At 52.3% G+C, this 18,311-nt stretch overlaps 1 protein-coding gene across 1 annotated transcript in view; it reads right to left on the bottom strand.

Moving 5' to 3' along the window:
- LOC140394082 (putative sodium-coupled neutral amino acid transporter 10) overlaps positions 1-18,311 on the bottom strand; it is a 108,332-nt gene that overhangs the window by 62,914 nt on the left and 27,107 nt on the right. Inside the window, exon 2 of the mRNA XM_072480915.1 lies at positions 2,051-2,168. Coding sequence (XP_072337016.1) covers positions 2,051-2,168 — 118 coding nt within the window. The remainder of the gene's footprint in view (positions 1-2,050; positions 2,169-18,311) is intronic.

The following is an 18,311-nucleotide window of genomic DNA, read 5'->3' on the forward strand; positions in this document are numbered from 1 at the left end:
CCCTTGCCATGGCGGGGTTTGAACCCGGGTTCCCAGAGCATGACTCTGGATCACTAGTGCAGCGACAATACCACTATGCCACCGCTTTGCCTGTTGACACTGAGTTTTTCTGATCTGGGGAATATTAGGCGGGGTTCTCTGTTCCTGAGGCTAAGTGTTGACTCCGTCGTAAACGGTGTCGCGTTTTACGACGGTGTCAACAGGCCCCTATGATCAGCGATCCTGCGCCCTACAGGGGGCCAGCATGGCACTGGAGTGACTCACGCAGTTCTAGCTGATATCGGCGGCAAACAGGTGCCACGGGTCTGCGCAAGCGCGCTGTGACCGGCGCGAACTCGCACATGCATGCTAGTTGCCTGAGAAAGGACGTACTGGCGCTGGAGGGTGTGCAGAGGAGATTCACTAGGTTCATCCCAGAGCTGAAGGGGTTGGATCACGAGGAGAGGTTGAGTAGACTGGGACTGTACTCATTGGAATTTAGAAGGATGAGGGGGGATCTTATAGAAACATATAAAATTATGAAGGGAATAGATAGGATAGATGCGGGCAGGTTGTTTCCACTGGCGGGTAAAAGCAGAACTAGGGGGCATAGCCTCAAAATAAGGGGAAGTAGATTTAGGACTGAGTTTAGGAGTTTAGGAGGAACTTCTTCACCCAAAGGGTTGTGAATCTATGGAATTCCTTGCCCAGTGAAGCGGTAGAGGCTCCTTCATTAAATGTTTTCAAGATAAAGATAGATGTTTTTTGAAGAACAAAGGGATTAAGGGTTATGGTGTTCGGGCTGAGTGGAGCTGAGTCCACAAAAGATCAGCCATGATCTCATTGAATGGTGGAGCAGGCTCGAGGGGCCAGATGGCCTACTCCTGCTCCTAGTTCTTATGTTCTTATGTTCTCCGCGTCGGCCCCGATGCAACATGGCGGAGAGCTACAGGAGCCGGCGCGGAGTAAAAGAGGCCCCCACCAGGAGAAGCCGACCCGCCGATTGGTAGGCCCCGATCACGGGCCAGGCCATGGTGGAGGCGCCGCCCGGGGTCGGATCCCCCCTCTCCCGCACCAGGCCGCCCCCCGCAGGATGGACGCCGAGGACACGCCAGGTAGGACCACATGTGAACGGCGCCGGCGCCACTCGGCCCATCCCGCGTGCGACACGCCATCAGGATTCTCCGTTTCGCTGGCTGGTCAATGGGGTTTTCCATTGTGGGGCATCTCATGCCATTGGGAAAACCCCAGGCTGCCGGAAAAATGGAGAATCCCGATTGCGAATAATTCAGTCCCTTATTCCTGATTCACAATGCACAAATTACAAGGGCTTTTAACTTCACTGCACAAATAACCGCATTAATCCATCTGTGCCATATTATTCTATCCCAATTTTGAAAGCGAGAGGTGTGGTGAATGTATTGTATCAATAATCCACCATTGTATTTATGCTATGCTGTTGCCCTTGTATTTGTATCTGTGCTATGCTGTTGCCCTTGTGGGCTCCCCCTATGGGCCATTGTGTGGCATTATCCATAAGGGAACATGTTGGGGCCTGTATGGGCTCCACCCATGGCTCCTCCCCTTGAAGGGAGGTATAAAGAGCAGTCGACCTGTCGGCGGTTCTCAGTGTTAGCTCAGTCGCAGGCAGGCATTGTTCTAGTTGATTAAAGCCACAGTTTATTTCTACTCTTGTCTCGAGTGAATTGATGGTCGCATCAAGAGGAACAGAAGCAAAGGAAAGCAAACCACTCACACAAACAGTTAAAATGGCCAGGGCAGGATGGGAAGTTGGAGATTGTTGTCTCAAGTAACTGCTTTGTACAGTGTACCCTCTGGCAGCTGGCGTCTCTGCGGCAACTAATGTTAAACATTTAAATTGTTTGGCCTAAAATCGAGGTTTGAATTGATGGAAGATGATGCTGTTACAGCACAGAGCAAGTTAGTGCATGATGGTGGAGCTCATTTAAAATGGTTGGCTGCGCACAAACTACAGCGCTGTCATCCTTTAGCTAGTTATCATAATCTCTGCTCAAGGCAGAGATTCCTCCCCCTGTTCTCATAAACTTACCGAGACCAAAGTATGTTTTGCGTTTAGCAGCAATTGCCGCTTCGAGCAGCATCAGGCTGGAGCTGTAAGCCAACCAGGAGCAGCAACTCAGCAGGAGGGAGCCCAGGATCACACCACACTGTAAACAAAGAGCAGGACAGCATTAAACCTTCATTATTAGGTTGCACCGCTTCATGGAGATCTCATGCTCTCACTCGGATTTCAGGAAATTTGAAAGTAAAAATGAATGCTGAAGAAAAGAAAGAACTGCATTTATATAGCACCTTTCCCAACCCCGCCCTCCCCCCACCATCACCACCCCAGGATATGGCGTGAAGTGCTTGTTTGTAATACTTGCCTGTGTCACCATTACATGTGACTCATTGGTTGCTGACTCGTGGGCTCTCTGGTTCCTCCAACTCCTGTTGTTTAACTGGTGTTGTTAGAACATGGGGATGAGGGTGGCACGGTGGTGCAGTGGTTAGCACTGCTGCCTCACGGCGCTAAGGACCCGAGTTTGATCCCTGGGTGACTGGTGGAGTGCCGTGAAATCCTGGCCATGGATTTATAAAGAGGTTTCTACACTCAAGGCAATCCCCAAAGGGCTTTTAGAATCACTTACATCATTTTTGAAGTCAAGCCACTATTGCAATTTAGGAAACATGGCTGACAATTTGCACATCACGAGATCCCTTAAGCAATAATGAGCAGCTAATCTGGTTTTTAACGTGCCGATGACTAATGGCAAATATTGGCTAGCACACCAGGGAAACCTTCTTTGCTATTCTTCAAAGTGGCACCACTGGGTCTCTTACTCCCACCTGAGAGGCCAGAAAGGGATTCAAATGAATGTCGTCTGGTACCTGCAGCAAGGCAGAACCCCCTTGATACCCCCGGAGTGTTAAGACTGGATCATTGTGCTCAGGTCTCTGGATGGTCGGCTTGAATCTGTAGCCTCCGAGCTCAGGGATAAGAATATAACCCACTGAGCGATGACTCACAGCACTCTGATAGTGCTGAGAAAAGCTTCAATTTTCATGAACTTTCAGCAATGTGTGTGTCACTCTTGCGATATGAAGGCCTAACCCTGAAACCACCCCTCCAATTACTCCATGCTCCCCTCAGGGCTTAGAGACTGCAGTCATTCATTGACTTCATACACAGTCATTGATTTTGGCCAGCTGGTGTTTTTGTCATGCTTCTAATTAGTTGGAGTCATACTTGGCACAAAGGAAGATGGCTGTGGCTGTTGGAGGTCAATCATCTCAGTCCTAGGACATCACTGCGGGAGTCCCTCAGGGTAGTGTCCGAGGCCCTATCACCTCCAGCTGCTTCATCAATGACCTCCCTTCTATCATAAGGTCAGAAGTGGGGATTTTCACTGATGATTCTGCAGTATTTAATACCATTCATGACTCATTGAATAGTCTGTGCCTGCATTCAGCAAGACCTGGAGAACATATGGGCAGCATGGTGGCACAGGGACCTGGGTTCAATTCTAGCCTCAGGTGACTGTCTGTATGGAGTTTGTACTTTCTCCCTGTGTTTGCATGGGTTTCCTCTGGGTGCTCCGGTTTCCTTCCACAGTCCAAAGATATGCAGGTTAGGTGGATTGGCTATGCTAAATTTCCCCTTAGTGTCTAAAAGATTAATGGGGTTACTGGGTTGTGGGGATAGGGTGGAGGCATGGGTTTAAGTTGGGTGCCCTTTCCAAGAGCCAGTGCAGACTCGAAGGGCCGAATGGTCCCCTTCTGCACTGTAAATTCTATGATTCTACGATTCCTCCCCGTCTCTGCGGGGGTTTCCTCCGGGTGCTCCGGTTGTGGTGGTATGTATTAGGGGTCATGTGGGACTGTGAAGCCGTGATGATATTGGCTGACAGATCCCGGGTCCTGGTTGGCTGCTGACTCCTGGCTCCGCCCTGAAGGCGGAGTATAAGAACCCGAGCTTCTCCCCGCCACTTCATTCTGTTGCTGAACTGCTGGGGACAAATCTCGCTTAATAAAGCCTGGATCGACTTCATCACTTCTCGTCTCTCTCGTAAGTCATTGTGCGCTACAATTTATTAAGCGAGCTTAAAAGACTATGGAGCTCCGTATCGCCCCGGAATGCCTGCGGATCAGCCCCCACGCAGCGAACTCGGCAGCAGTATTTAAGCACTGGCAAGCATGTTTTGAAGGCTACCTCCGAACGGCCCCCGGCCGGATCACAGAAGACCAGAAAATGCAGGTCCTGCATTCGAGGGTAAGCCCGGAAATTTACCCTCTCATAGAAGACGCAGAGGATTTCCCGACGGCACTCGCATTACTGAAGGGCATCTACGTTCGGCCCGTTAACCAGGTCTACGCGCGCCACCAACTCGCAACGAGACGGCAAAATCTCGGAGAATCGCTAGAAGAATTCTACGCCGCGCTGCTAATTTTGCGACGGGGCTGCAGCTGCCCGCCGGTGAACGCGATGGAACACACGGACATGCTAATTTGCGATGCTTTTGTGGCAGGTATGAACTCTCCCCAAATCCGCCGAAGACTTTTAGAAAGAGAGTCGCTAGGATTCTCTGAGGCACGGGCCCTTGCAGCTTCCCTAGATGTGGCCTCGCAAAACGCCCGCGCCTACGGCCCCGACCGCGCGGCAGCCCCTTGGGCTCCGTGGACCCCCGTCGCGACAAACCCCTCCCTCGCAGGCTTGCGCGGTTATAGCGCCAGACCATCCCGGGGGGGCCCGCTGCTATTTCTGCGGGCAAGTGGAACACCCCCGGCAGCGCTGCCCGGCCCGCGCAGCTATTTGTAAAAGCTGCGGCAAGAAGGGCCATTACGCGGCAGTGTGCCGGTCCCGGGGGGTCGCCGCAATCCCCGGAGAAGAACAAGCCCAGCATATCCCAAACGCTCCCCAACCCCCCCCAGCGCCCCATGTGCGACCCGCGGGTGCCGCCATTTTGGGTCCCGGGCACCACGAGGGGAGGATGGGCGCCGCCATCTTGTGACCCCCCAGCCAAGTGCGATTCATGGGGGCGGCCATTTTGTCCACCCCCGACCACGTGCGATCCATGGGGGCGGCCATTTTGTCCACCCCCGGCCGCGTGCGATTCATGGACGCCACCATCTTGGTTGACAACAAAGGACCCCAGCATCGACGGCTCCACGGGGTCCGAAGAAGACGCCACGACACTACTACCACCTTAACCAAGCGGGTAGACCCGTGGCCTTTTTCTCCCGGACCCTCCACGCCTCAGAAATCCGCCACTCCTCAGTGGAAAAGGAAGCCCAAGCCATAGTGGAAGCTGTGCGACATTGGAGGCATTACCTGGCCGGCAGGAGATTCACTCTCCTCACCGACCAACGGTCGGTAGCCTTCATGTTCGATAATGCACAGCGGGGCAAAATTAAAAATGACAAGATCTTAAGGTGGAGGATCGAGCTCTCCACCTTCAACTATGAGATCTTGTACCGTCCCGGAAAGCTGAATGAGCCGTCCGATGCCCTATCCCACGGCACATGTGCCAACGCACAAATAGACCGCCTCCAAGCCCTCCACGAGGACCTCTGCCACCCGGGGGGTCACTCGATTCTACCATTTTGTAAAGTCCCGCAACCTCCCCTATTCCGTGGAGGAGGTCCGTACAGTCACCAGGAACTGCCACATCTGCGCAGAGTGCAAACCGCACTTTTTCAGGCCGGATAGAGCGCACCTGATCAAGGCTTCCCGCCCCTTTGAACGCCTCAGTTTGGATTTCAAAGGGCCCCTCCCCTCCACTGACCGCAACGCATACTTCCTGAACGTGGTGGACGAGTACTCTCGTTTCCCCTTCGCCATCCCCTGCCCCGACATGACAGCGGCCACAGTCATTAAAGCCCTTGGCACCATATTCACACTGTTCGGTTGCCCCGCGTATATCCATAGCGACAGGGGGTCCTCCTTCATAAGTGACGAGCTGCGCCAGTTCCTGCTCAGCAAGGGCATAGCCTCGAGCAGGACGACCAGCTACAACCCCCGGGGGAACGGGCAAGTAGAGAGGGAGAACGGCACGGTCTGGAAGACCGTCCTGCTGGCCCTATGGTCCAGGGATCTCCCAGTTTCCCGGTGGCAGGAGGTCCTCCCGGATGCTCTCCACTCCATCCGGTCGCTGCTGTGTACCACCACTAACCAAACGCCTCATGAGCGCCTTCCTTGTCTTCCCCAGGAAGTCCTCCTCCGGAACGTCGCTGCCGACCTGGCTGGCGGCCCCAGGACCCATCTTGCTCCGGAAACATGTGCGGGCGCACAAATCGGACCCGTTGGTCGAGAGGGTTCACCTTCTCCACGCGAACCCGCAGTACACCTACGTGGCGTACCCCGACGGCCGACAGGACACGGTCTCCCTGCGGGACCTGGCGCCCGCCGGCAACACACACCCCCCCGACACCGATCATCCCCTCCCTGCCACCGGCGCACCCCGCGACCGCCCCCTTCCCAGGGGGATCGGTCCTCCTCCCATGCCCGCCCATGGGTAAAACAGGAACAAACACCGAAACGCTCCCGGAGACGACAACGCCTGAACAAGCACCTGCACCACCACCGGGGCTGAGGCGATCGACCAGGAAGACCAGACCGCCCGCTCGACTCGTGGCATCCGCATGACACCAAGAATGTTGTTGTATTGTAACAAAAAAAATGTTTTTCTTGCTAATATTGTAAATAGTTTCACAAACTTGTACATAGCCCAGTGTAGGGCTAAAACTGTAGTAACATGTCCGAAATTTTCCTTCCAGGGCCAGCCTTGTAAACCCCTACCACCATGCAAACCACCACCCCGCCGGGTTCCTTTTTAACAAGGGGTGAATGTGGTGGTATGTATTAGGGGTCATGTGGGACTGTGAAGCCGTGATGCTATTGGCTGACAGATCCCAGGTCCTGGTTGGCTGCTGACTCCTGGCTCCGCCCTGAAGGCGGAGTATAAGAACCCGAGCTTCTCCCCGCCGCTTCATTCTGTTGCTGAACTGCTGGGGACAAGTCTCGCTTAATAAAGCCTGAATCGACTTCATCACTTCTCGTCTCTCTCGTAAGTCATTGTGCGCTACACCCGTTTCCTCCCATTGTCCAAAAATGTGCAAGTCAGGTGGATTGGCCATGCTAAATTGCCCCTTCGTGTCCAAAAGGTTAGGTGGAGTTATTGGGTTATGGGGATATGGTGAAGGCATGGGCTTAAATAGGGTGCTCTTTCCAAGGGCTGGCGCAGACCTGATGGGCTGAATGGCCTCCTTCTGCACTGTAAATTCTATGATTCTATGATACAGGTTTGAACTGATAAATGGCAAGTGACATTCACAGCACATACATCCCAGGCAATGTCCACCTCCAAAAACAGAACATCTTAACCATCTCCCCTTGACGTTCAATAGCATTATCATCACTGAATCCCCCACTATCAACATCCTGGTGTATCCTCATTGACCAGAAACTTAACTGCATCAATCATATATTGTGGCTACAAGAGCAGGTCAGAGGCTGGGAATACCGCAATGAGTAACTCTGTTCCTGGCTCCCTAAAGGTATCTACAAGTCAGGGGAGTGATGGAATACTGCCCCCTTGCCTGCATGGAATGCAGCTCCAACAACACTCAAGAAACTTGACACTAGCCAGACCAATACCCGCTCCATAAAAATTCACTCCCTCCACCACCGATGCACAGTGGCATTAGGGTGTACCATCTACAAGATGCACTGCAGCAACTCACCAAGGTCCTTTAGACAAGTTCTTTAGACAACACCTTCCAAACTCCGACCGCTACTCTAGAAGAACACAGGCAGCAGATACCTGGAAACACCACCACCTGGAGGTTCCCCTCCAAGTCACTCACCATCCTGACTTGGAACTGTATCGCTGTTCCTTCACTGTCGCTGGGACAAAATCCAGGAACTTCCTTCCTAACAGCACTGTGGGTGTACCTACACAATGTGGACTACAGCGGTTCCTGAAGATGGCTTATCACCACCTTCTCAAGGACAAATAAGGATGGGCAACAAAAGCTGGCCTAGCCAGTGACATTCAGATCCTAAAAATGAATTTTAAAAGACTGTACCAGTCTTTGTGAGCTCTTACTTCACTCTTTATATTTGTATAGATTTCCTTAAAAGTATAAAATAAATTGCATAATTTTAATAAACTTAAAAATGTAAATAAAAATAAAGTTTACACAACATTACTTTTGTTTCTTCCTTGACTATTTACTGCTTTAATTACTATGACATTTCTTCCCTATAAATGTACTCCTCTCCCCACCCCCCACCATCTCCTGAATCTTCGGCCTTCTTGCTGGAATCTGAAGCTGTTGGATGCCCATTGATCTCAGTTTGACTGGAGCACAATAGGCTGGAGGTTAATGTTGAGTTAGCCAATAGGGTAAGTGATACTTTGGCCTTCAGTGTATGATGGGGAAAAGCATTGAATGCTCGTAACAAATGAGGAAACCTGCTTATTTGTGATCCAAAGGTCAAGTCTTGCTAGGGGCAAATAGGAATACATTTTAGTGATAGTAGATACCCTTACGCAGACTTTATTGCATGTAACAGGAAGGTCTGGGCTAAATGGGCAAGGGGAATATTGGTAATGAATGGCCAGGAGCTCAAATTGCAGCCATCCCTTGAACACAATTGTTTTTTGGTAAGCAAGGCATGTATAAAAATCCTAGATGATCAGACTTTGGTAGAACAGATCCAAAGTGAAGACCATACAGTTAAACCGCTCAGTCTCTCAAGACCTTTTTATTAACAGCATTGCAAATTACTGATTATAGTTTATGGTTCCCAAGCTATTTGTTCCCAAGTTAAGTTTGCTGTGAACATGATTATCTGGTGTTTGAAACAATTTAACAATTAATAGCTCTTTTCTGCCACACTTGGTCAAATATTCTCTGCATATCAAAGACAGTTACTCTTCCCCTGCCTCAGCTATTCAACTCATGTCCAAGACTCGATCAAAGCTGTGACGGGATCTGGAGCAAAATAATTATGTAAGCAGAACCTGAGCATTGGTAATGTAGCCACTTAAATTGGCCAACTCCCGATTTAAAATGGCGAACGGCAAAGGCTGATGGGAAAGTCAGCCAACAAGACAAAAACCAGCAGCTGCAGGTTTGCTGTGTATTTACCTCTGCAAAAACCAGACAACATCGATACCAGCGACCATCAGCATAACAAAGTGAACAGCCATCTGCATATTGATGAGCAATCCCCGGGAACAATAAGTAACATTTTTGACACACAAAGCAAAGCCAGACTCCTCGGCGCAGCAGGAGCCAAAACAAAGGAGGTGAACGAGCACCTCAAGACCGCCCATCGATCAGGGAATCGCTCCAGTATTGGAGAAAATCGAACCAAGCGATTGGGACAAAGTCCAATCACTTGGCACCAGGTACAGGGTCCGCCCCGAAAGGCGGGAAGCCCCTGGGGACTATAAGAGTTGAGCCCCAAGTTCAAATCGCTCTCTTCACTCTCTTCTTCACCTCTTCGCTCTCTTCACGCTCTTCTTCCTGCCCGGGTCACCCAGCAACAACGAACCAACATTTATTTTTTATTTTTATTTATTTATTTAAAAAAATATATATTTATTAAGAATTTTAACACAATTTTTCACCCTTACAGACAAACCCCCCCCCCCCCCCCGTAACAAAAAGAAAGAAAGCGCACATAGCAAGACATGAACATGGTAAATCGATATGATACAGAGCTTTGTACATTGAATTCCTCCCGTACATGTCAGTTTTCCAGATCCTTCATGTATTTTCTTGCTCAAATACCCCCCAAACAAGCCCCCCCCTTCCCCCCCTCCCCCCCCACCCCCCTCCCCCCCCCCCCCCCCACGCAAGACATCCCCCCCTCCCCCCCCCCTCCCCTCTGGGTTGCTGCTGCTGCTGGCCGACCTTCATCTAACGCTCCGCGAGATAGTCTAGGAACGGTTGCCACCGCCTGTAGAACCCCTGCGCAGACTCTCTCAAGGCAAACCTTATCCTCTCCAACTTGATAAACCCAGCCATATCATTTATCCAGGCCTCCACGCTGGGGGGTTTTGCCTCCTTCCACATTAGCAAGATCCTTCGCCGGGCTACTAGGGACGCAAAGGCCAGAATACCGGCCTCTTTCGCCTTCTGCACTCCCGGCTCGTCCACTACTCCAAATAATGCTAGCCCCCAGCTTGGCTTGACCCGGACTTTCACCACCTGGGATATTACTCCCGCCACTCCTCTCCAGAACCCCTCCAGTGCCGGGCATGACCAAAACATATGGACATGGTTTGCCGGACTTCCTGAGCACCTCCCACATCTGTCCTCTACCCCAAAGAACCTACTCAGCCTCGCCCCCGTCATGTGCACTCTATGAACCACCTTAAATTGTATCAGGCTAAGCCTGGCACACAAAGAAGAGGAATTAACCCTACTTAGGGCATCAGCCCACAGCCCCTCCTCAATCTCCTCCCCCAGCTCCTTCTCCCATTTACCCTTCAGCTCCTCTACCAACGCATCCCCCTTTTCTTTCATCTCCTGGTATATCGCCGACACCTTGCCCTCTCCGACCCATACACCCGAGATCACCCTATCTTGAATCTCCGGGAATTCCCTCACTTGTTGCCTCACAAACGCCCTCACCTGCATTTTTCTGAAAGCGTTTCCCAGGGGTAGCCCAAACTTCTCCTCCAGTGCCCCTAGGCTCGCAAACGTCCCATCAATGAACAGGTCCCCCATTCTTCTAATCCCTGCTCGATGCCAGCTCTGAAACCCCCCGTCCATCCTTCCTGGGACAAACCGATGGTTACCCCTGATCGGGGACCACACCGAGGCTCCCATTGCACCCCTGTGCCGTCTCCACTGGCCCCAGATCTTTAGCGTTGCCGCCACCACCGGACTCGTGTGTACCTTGGCGGCGAGAGCGACAGCGGTGCCGTCACCAGCGCCCCCAGGCTCGTTTCCTTGCAGGACGCCATCTCCAACTTCTTCCATGACGCCCCTTCTCCCTCCATCACCCACTTACGGATCATCGCCACATTTGCTGCCCAGTAGTAGCCCCCCAGATTCGGCAGCGCCAACCCTCCTCGGTCCCTACTGCGCTCCAGAAACCCTCTACTTACCCTCGGGGTCTTATTCGCCCACACAAAACCCATAATACCCCTGCCTACCCTCTTAAAAAAGGCCTTGGTGATTACAATTGGAAGGCACTGGAACACAAAAAGAAACCTCGGGAGGACCACCATTTTGACCGACTGCACTCTACCCGCTAGCGAGAGCGGCAACATGTCCCATCGTTTGAAGTCCTCCTCCATCTGCTCCACCATCCTCGTCAGATTAAGTTTATGTAGGGCCCCCCAACTCCTAGCTATTTGGATCCCCTAGTACCAAAAGCTCCTTTCCTCAGCGGTAGATCGTCTATCCCCCTTTCCTGGTCTCCTGACTGTACTACAAAAAGCTCACTCTTCCCTACATTAAGCTTATAGCCCGAAAAATCCCCAAACACCCTTCGAGTCTGCATGACCTCCACCATCCCCTCCACTGGATCCGCCACATACAGCAACAGGTCGGCTGCATAAAGCGACACCCGATGCTCTTCTCATCGGACCACCCCCCTCCATTTCCTACACTCCCTTAATGACATGGCCAAGGGTTCAATTGCTAATGCAAACAACAGGGGGATAGGGGGCACCCCTGCCTCGTCCCACGATACAGCCGAAAATACTCCGACCTCCGCCGATTCGTAACCACACTCGCCGCCGGGGCTCTGTATAGGAGCTTAACCCAGCTAATAAACCCTCCCACGAACCCAAACCTCCGCAGCACTTCCCAGAGGTACTCCCACTCTACTCGGTCAAAGGCCTTCTCCGCGTCCATAGCCGCCACTATCTCCGCCTCTCCCTCCACCGATGGCATCATTATCACGTTTAGGAGCTGCCGCACATTGGTATTTAGCTGCCTGCCCTTTACAAATCCCGTCTGGTCCTCGTGAATCATCCCCGGGACACAGTCCTCGATCCTCGTAGCCAGCACTTTTGCCAGCAACTTAGCATCCACGTTGAGGAGCGAGATAGGCCTGTACGATCCACATTGCAGTTGGTCCTTGTCCCGCTTCAGGATCAAAGAGATCGTCGCCTCAGACATTGTCGGGGGCAGGGTCCTTCCCTCCCTTGCCTCATTAAAAGTCCTCACTAGCAACGGGGCTAACAGGTCTACATACTTCCTATAGAACTCAACCGGGAACCCGTCCGGTCCCGGGGCCTTCCCTGCCTGCATACTCCCCAGACCTTTGATCAGATCCTCCAACCCAATTGGTGCCCCCAAACCAGCCACCTCTTGCTCCTCCACCCTCGGGATCCTCAGTTGGTCCAAGAATTGTCGCATCCCCTCTTCTCCAGCTGGGGGCTGGGATCTGCACAGCTCCTCATAGAAGGCCTTGAATGCCTCATTTACTTTCGTCGCATTCCGCACCGTAGCTCCCCTTCCATCCTTGACTCCACCTATTTCCCTCGCTGCCATCCTCTTACGGAGCTGGTGTGCCAGCATCCGGCTCGCCTTCTCCCCATACTCATACGTCGCCTCCTGCGCTTTCCTCCACTGTGCCTCTGCCTTCCCTGTGGTCAACAGGTCGAACTCCGTCTGGAGATGTCGCCTTTCCCTAAGTAGTCCCTCTTCAGGGGCCTCTGCGTATCTCCTGTCCACTCTTAAAATCTCCCCCACTAACCTCTCCCTTTCCATGCCCTCTATCTTCTCCCTATGAGCCCTGATGGAGATTAGTTCTCCCCTGATCACCGCCTTCAGCGCCTCCCATACCACCCCCACCTGCACCTCCCCGTTATCGTTGGCCTCCAAGTACCTTTCAATGCACCCCCTCACCCTCCCACACACTGCCTCATCTGCCAGCAGTCCCACATCCAACCGCCACAACGGGCGTTGGTCCCTCTCCTCTCCCAACTCCAGTTCCACCCAGTGTGGGACGTGATCTGAAATGGCTATGGCCGAACACTCCGTTCCCTCCACTTTCGGGATGAGTGCCCTGCCCAGAACAAAAAAATCTATCCGGGAGTAGGCTTTGTGCACGTGGGATAAAAAGGAAAATTCCCTGGCCTAGCAAACCTCCACGGATCCACTCCCCCCATCTGGTCCATAAACCCCCTAAGCACCTTGGCCGCAGCCGGCCTCTTTCCGGTCCTAGATCTGGAGCGATCCAGTGCTGGGTCCAACACCATATTAAAATCCCCACGCATTATCAAGCTTCCTACCTCCAGGTCTGGAATGCGCCCCAACATTCGCTTCATGAATCCAGCATCATCCCAGTTCGGGGCGTATACATTTACCAATACCACCCACGTCCCCTGCAACTTACCGCTCACCATCACGTATCGACCTCCATTGTCCACTACGATATTCTTGGCCTCAAACGACACCCGCTTCCCCACCAATATTGCCACCCCTCTTTTCTTCGCATCCAGCACCGAATGGAATACCTGTCCTACCCATCCCTTTCTTAACCTGACCTGATCCGCCACCTTCAAATGTGTCTCCTGGAGCATGACCACATCTGCCTTCAGACCCTTTAAGTGCGCGAACACTCGGGCCCTCTTTACCGGCCCATTCAGGCCCCTCACATTCCACATTATCAGCCGGATTGGGGGGCTTCCCACCCCCTCCCCCCCTGCTGACTAGCCATCCCCTTTTCTAGGCAAGTCCCGTGCCCGCGCTGCCCTCACCTTCCAGTCCCCATGTCTAGCTCTTTTGCTCCCCCCATAGCACTCCCGTAAGTCAGCTGACTCCTGCTGACCCCGGCTTCCCCCGCCGTCCCATTGACCCCGCCGTGTGGGAATCTCCCAATTAGTGTGCGCTGCTCCATTCCCCCCCCCCCCTCCGTCCTTCCCTAGCGCGGGAAAAAGCCCGCGCTTTCCTCAGCCTGCCCCGCCCCCTCTGGCGCAGCTCCTGTCGCGGCCTTGTCTCATTTCCCCCATCCCCGAGCCTCCCCTCCCTCCAGCACCGGCGCCCACCGTCTCGCACTGTCTTCTCACCCGGTCCCTTTCCCCATCCTCATCCATCACCCAACCCGTGGAACATTTCCTGCGTGTGATTAACACCCTGTGTACAACAAACATCGAACATCCCCCCCCATCCTCACACACCCTCAGTTTGACTCCAACTTTTCAGTTTGAATAAAGGTCCAAGCCTCCTCAGGCGTTTCAAAATAGTGATGCTGATCCTTGAATGTGACCCACAATCGCGCTGGCTGCAGCATTCCGAACCTCACTCCCTTCCGATGCAGCATCGCCTTGGCCCGGTTAAAACTCGCTCTCCTCTTTGCTACCTCCGTGCTCCAGTCCGGGTAGATTCGGATCTCCGCATTCTCCCAGCTGCTGCTCCGCCCTTTCTTGGCCCATTTCAAGACCCTTTCTCTGAAACGGTGAAACCTCACCACAATCGCCCGTGGCGGCTCATTAGCCTTGGGCCTCCTTGCCAGCACCCGGTGTGCCCCATTCAGCTCCAGAGGCCTCGGAGGGACCTCCGCACCCATCAGCGACTCGAGCATCGTGCTCGCACATGCCCCGGCATCGGCCCCCTCCACTCCTTCAGGGAGACCCAGGATCCGAAGATTCTTTCTCCTCGACCTGTTCTCCAGGTCTTCGAATCTTTCCGCCCACCTTTTGTGCAGGGCCTCGTGCGCCTCCACCTTCACCGCCAGGCCCAAGATCTCACCCTCATTCTCATTAACTTTTTTCTGCACCTCCTGGATCTTTATCTCGTGGGCCTTCTGGGTCATCCCTAATCCTTCAATCGCCGACAACATAGGCGCCAGCATCTCTTTCCGCAGCTCCTCAAAACAGCGCTTAATAAACTCTTGCAGCTCCGGCCCGCATTCCACTTTATCTCCGGCCGCCGCCATCTTGTTTTTCTTCCCTCGTTTCTCCCGCTGCTCCAACGCTGCTTTTTTAGCCGTTTCACTTGTCCATTCCATATACAGTGAAGGGGAACCTCACTCTCACCTTCCCACACGGAACGTCTTCAAAAAATTCCCGTTGGGGCTCATCTGGAGAGCCCGAAAGTCCGTAATCGCGGGAGCTGCCGAATCGTGCAGCTTAGCTCCGCATCGCCGCAACTGGAAGTCCACAACGAACCAACATTGACCGTGACCGGTGCAGTTACTCCAGTGATCATCCAACTCGTAAGTCTTAATTCAACGCTCGCTACGAGATAGGCGCTCCTAGCTACCAATCCGTACCAACTTCGAATCCCGCAGACTCAGAACCCGAACGAAAGGCCATTTGTTTCCCTGACCTGGTGGGCCAGTTCAAAGTTAAGTATAGGCCTGTTAGTTGTAGAAGTAGCTTAGACATAGAATTTGTGCATGAGTAGCGATTACCGTGTATAATAAATTTGCTTTGATTTAAATCTTACTAATCGGTGTATTGGATTATTGATCATTACTCGGACTTGAACCTCGTGGCGGTATCATAAAGATACCTGGCGACTCGAGAGCAAAGGTAATAAAACAGAGCAATTGAACCAATGAGAAAATCAGCAACAGTGTGCAGGTTATTAATGTCATGGGATCATTGGTGATTCCTTCCCGCATTAATAATCGGGGAAAAGGTTGATAAACTGGTAACTGGCCAGTTTAGGTTGATTAGGGTTAGGGTTGATCCCAATAGGTGGCCATTTTCCATATATTCAGGTCAATGCCAGTGTCTCATCTGCACTGGAATAATTTGCCGAAGAAAGCTGCCAGTTCTGTGCACAGTCTTCAGTGCTACAAGTAGAATGTTCTCGGGACCTGTAGACTTCTCTATGCTTGGTGCACTGAACATCACAACATGGAGTAGAAGGAATTGGTCAGACAATGAGAACTATGATGGTTATCAGTCCATAACCTGACATCCAATAATGGTAGATTTATTGTGATTTAGCGGGCCTGTCACGGTATTCCGGGGTGCCCACGATTCTCCGCCTCCACCGGGGGGATTCCTGGCGGCGAGGTTCACTTGTGCTTTCAAAAATCGTGCAACAGTCCCTGCAGCTGCTGAGGGGGAGAGGGGGGTTGCAGAAAGTGTCCAACATCGCCATTGTTTGCTGACAGTTGTGTCGCTGGCCGGGGACCACTGCCAGGGCCGGAGGGGGAAGTGGTGGGGGATGGCCAGGATGTGGGCTGTGAGGTCGGGGTGGACGGGCATGGAACACAATTGGACAAACCGCTGACTGCCCACTGCGAACTTAGTGCCACGGGTCATATGGGTGTCCTCCCAGGCCACCCTTCCTCGGTGCCCTCTCGCCCCAGCTGACCCATCAATGGGATGGTGGTGCACCAGCACAACCAGTGCCATCTTGTTGGCTGGGATGGTGTATGTGGGGAGTGAAGTGTGTACATGTGGCTGCAGCTTGTCAGCCTCCTGAGTGTCAATCACGGGCCCGGCAAATCTGGCACCATTTCTCATAGGAATCGACCGTGATCCATGTGGCGCAGATGCCAGCCCCCTAACGGTCGCTAAATTGTTCCAGGTGCAGTGCCAGTTTTGCTGTCGTAGAAATCCACTAAGCCTGCCCCGTGTCAACACTTAGTATCAGGACCGGAGAATTCCGCTGACAATCTTGTGGCCTTAACTACTTCCGGTGGTAATGAATTCCACAGGCTGACCACTCACTGGGTGAAGAAATTTCTCCTCATCTCTGTCTTAAACCGTCTACCCCGGACCCTCAGACTGTGACCCCTGGTTCTGCACATGCCCACCATTGGGAACATTCTTCTTGCATCTATCCTGTCTGGTCCTGTTAGAATTTAAGAGGTTTCTATGAGATCCCCTCTCATTGTTCTGAATTCCAACCAATACAATCCTAACTGAATGGGGCCAGTAGAGGCCGGAAGTGGCCTCTTCTGGGATTTACCCAGCTCACCACGCCTCGCGAGATATCACGATTTGGATCCACCTGGGTTCCAGTCTGGCACTACCAGGCTGGCAGTGGTGCTGGTAGTGTCAAAGTGCCAGGCTGGCATTGTGCCTGTGCTGGGGATCAGGTCTGGGGTTGCCCTGCCTGTATGAGGTTGGGGGTGGGCCCCGGGGGTGGGCCCCGAGAACTCCCTTATAGCTTAGTTGGGGCTCTGGGGCTCATGTCGGGGGGTGGGGGGGGGGTGGGGTGGGGGGGAGGTTGAGAGACCGGAGAACCATTTAAAAATGGCATCCCCATCGCCACCTGCACTAAGGAGTCCTGGAGAGTAGAGCTCATCAGTGCAGGAAACGGACCTAAGTGCGGCCTTGGTGGGTGCCCCTCAGAGGTCCCAGATTGAAACAGAGACCTATTCGATAGCATGGTCTTTCCTGGCACTGTGACAACCAGGAAACACCTTGCTAAACGCGCTCGACATGGGACTCTATTGCAATTTGGTTAGATCGCGCCCTTAATGTCTCGTCACACGTCAGTCCTGCCATCCCAAGAATTAGTCTGGTAAACCTTCACTGTGCTCCCTCTAGAGTAAGAATATCCTTCCTCATAGAAGGCGACCAAAGCTGCACACCATCTTCCGGTGTGGTGTCACCAAGGCCCTGTACAATTGCAGCAAGACATCCCTGCTCTTGTATCAAATCCTCTTGCTGTGAAGGCCAAGATACCATTTGCCTTCTTTACCGCCTGCTGTACCTGCAGGCTTACCTTCAGTGACTGGTGTACGAGGTTACCTAAGTCTCGTTGCACATTTCCCTCTCCTAATTTATGGCCATTCAGATAATAATTTGACTTCCCATTTTTGCAATATCACCTCACATTTATCCAGATTATGCTGCATCCTCCTCACAGCTCACCCTCCCACTCAGCTCTGTGTCATCTGCACCACACTGACCGAGACCAACTAACTTGATACAGATCAGTCAACAAACTTTGTACCATCCCTTCCTCTATAGTTCAGTACTCACTGGATAGTCAGGGGGTCAGTTGGGGAGCACCTGATTTTATTTCCTACCTGATTAGCTTGTTTGACATTTATTCCTTGTTATCCCATTGCACTATTGAAGAAAGGCAGCGGAGAAATCCTGGTGTCCGTGCCAATCCTTATCTCTCAATCCACACCACAATAAAGTAACACAGTTGGCCATTTATATCATTTCTGAAGCTCGGGTCAATTGAATGACAGCACGCTGAGAGATGTGTGGAAAGACGGGAGGTGGAGGAACAGATTCATAAGACCGCTAATTAGTTTTAACAAGAAGAAAACAGTTATTAAACATGAAAAAATTGGATTATGATACAATGCTTCTTGACTCATCCCCTTAGTTTAACAATTACACACAGATTTT

This window comes from Scyliorhinus torazame, chromosome 17, assembly GCF_047496885.1.
Source record: "Scyliorhinus torazame isolate Kashiwa2021f chromosome 17, sScyTor2.1, whole genome shotgun sequence".
In the NCBI taxonomy this organism is placed as follows: domain Eukaryota; kingdom Metazoa; phylum Chordata; class Chondrichthyes; order Carcharhiniformes; family Scyliorhinidae; genus Scyliorhinus; species Scyliorhinus torazame.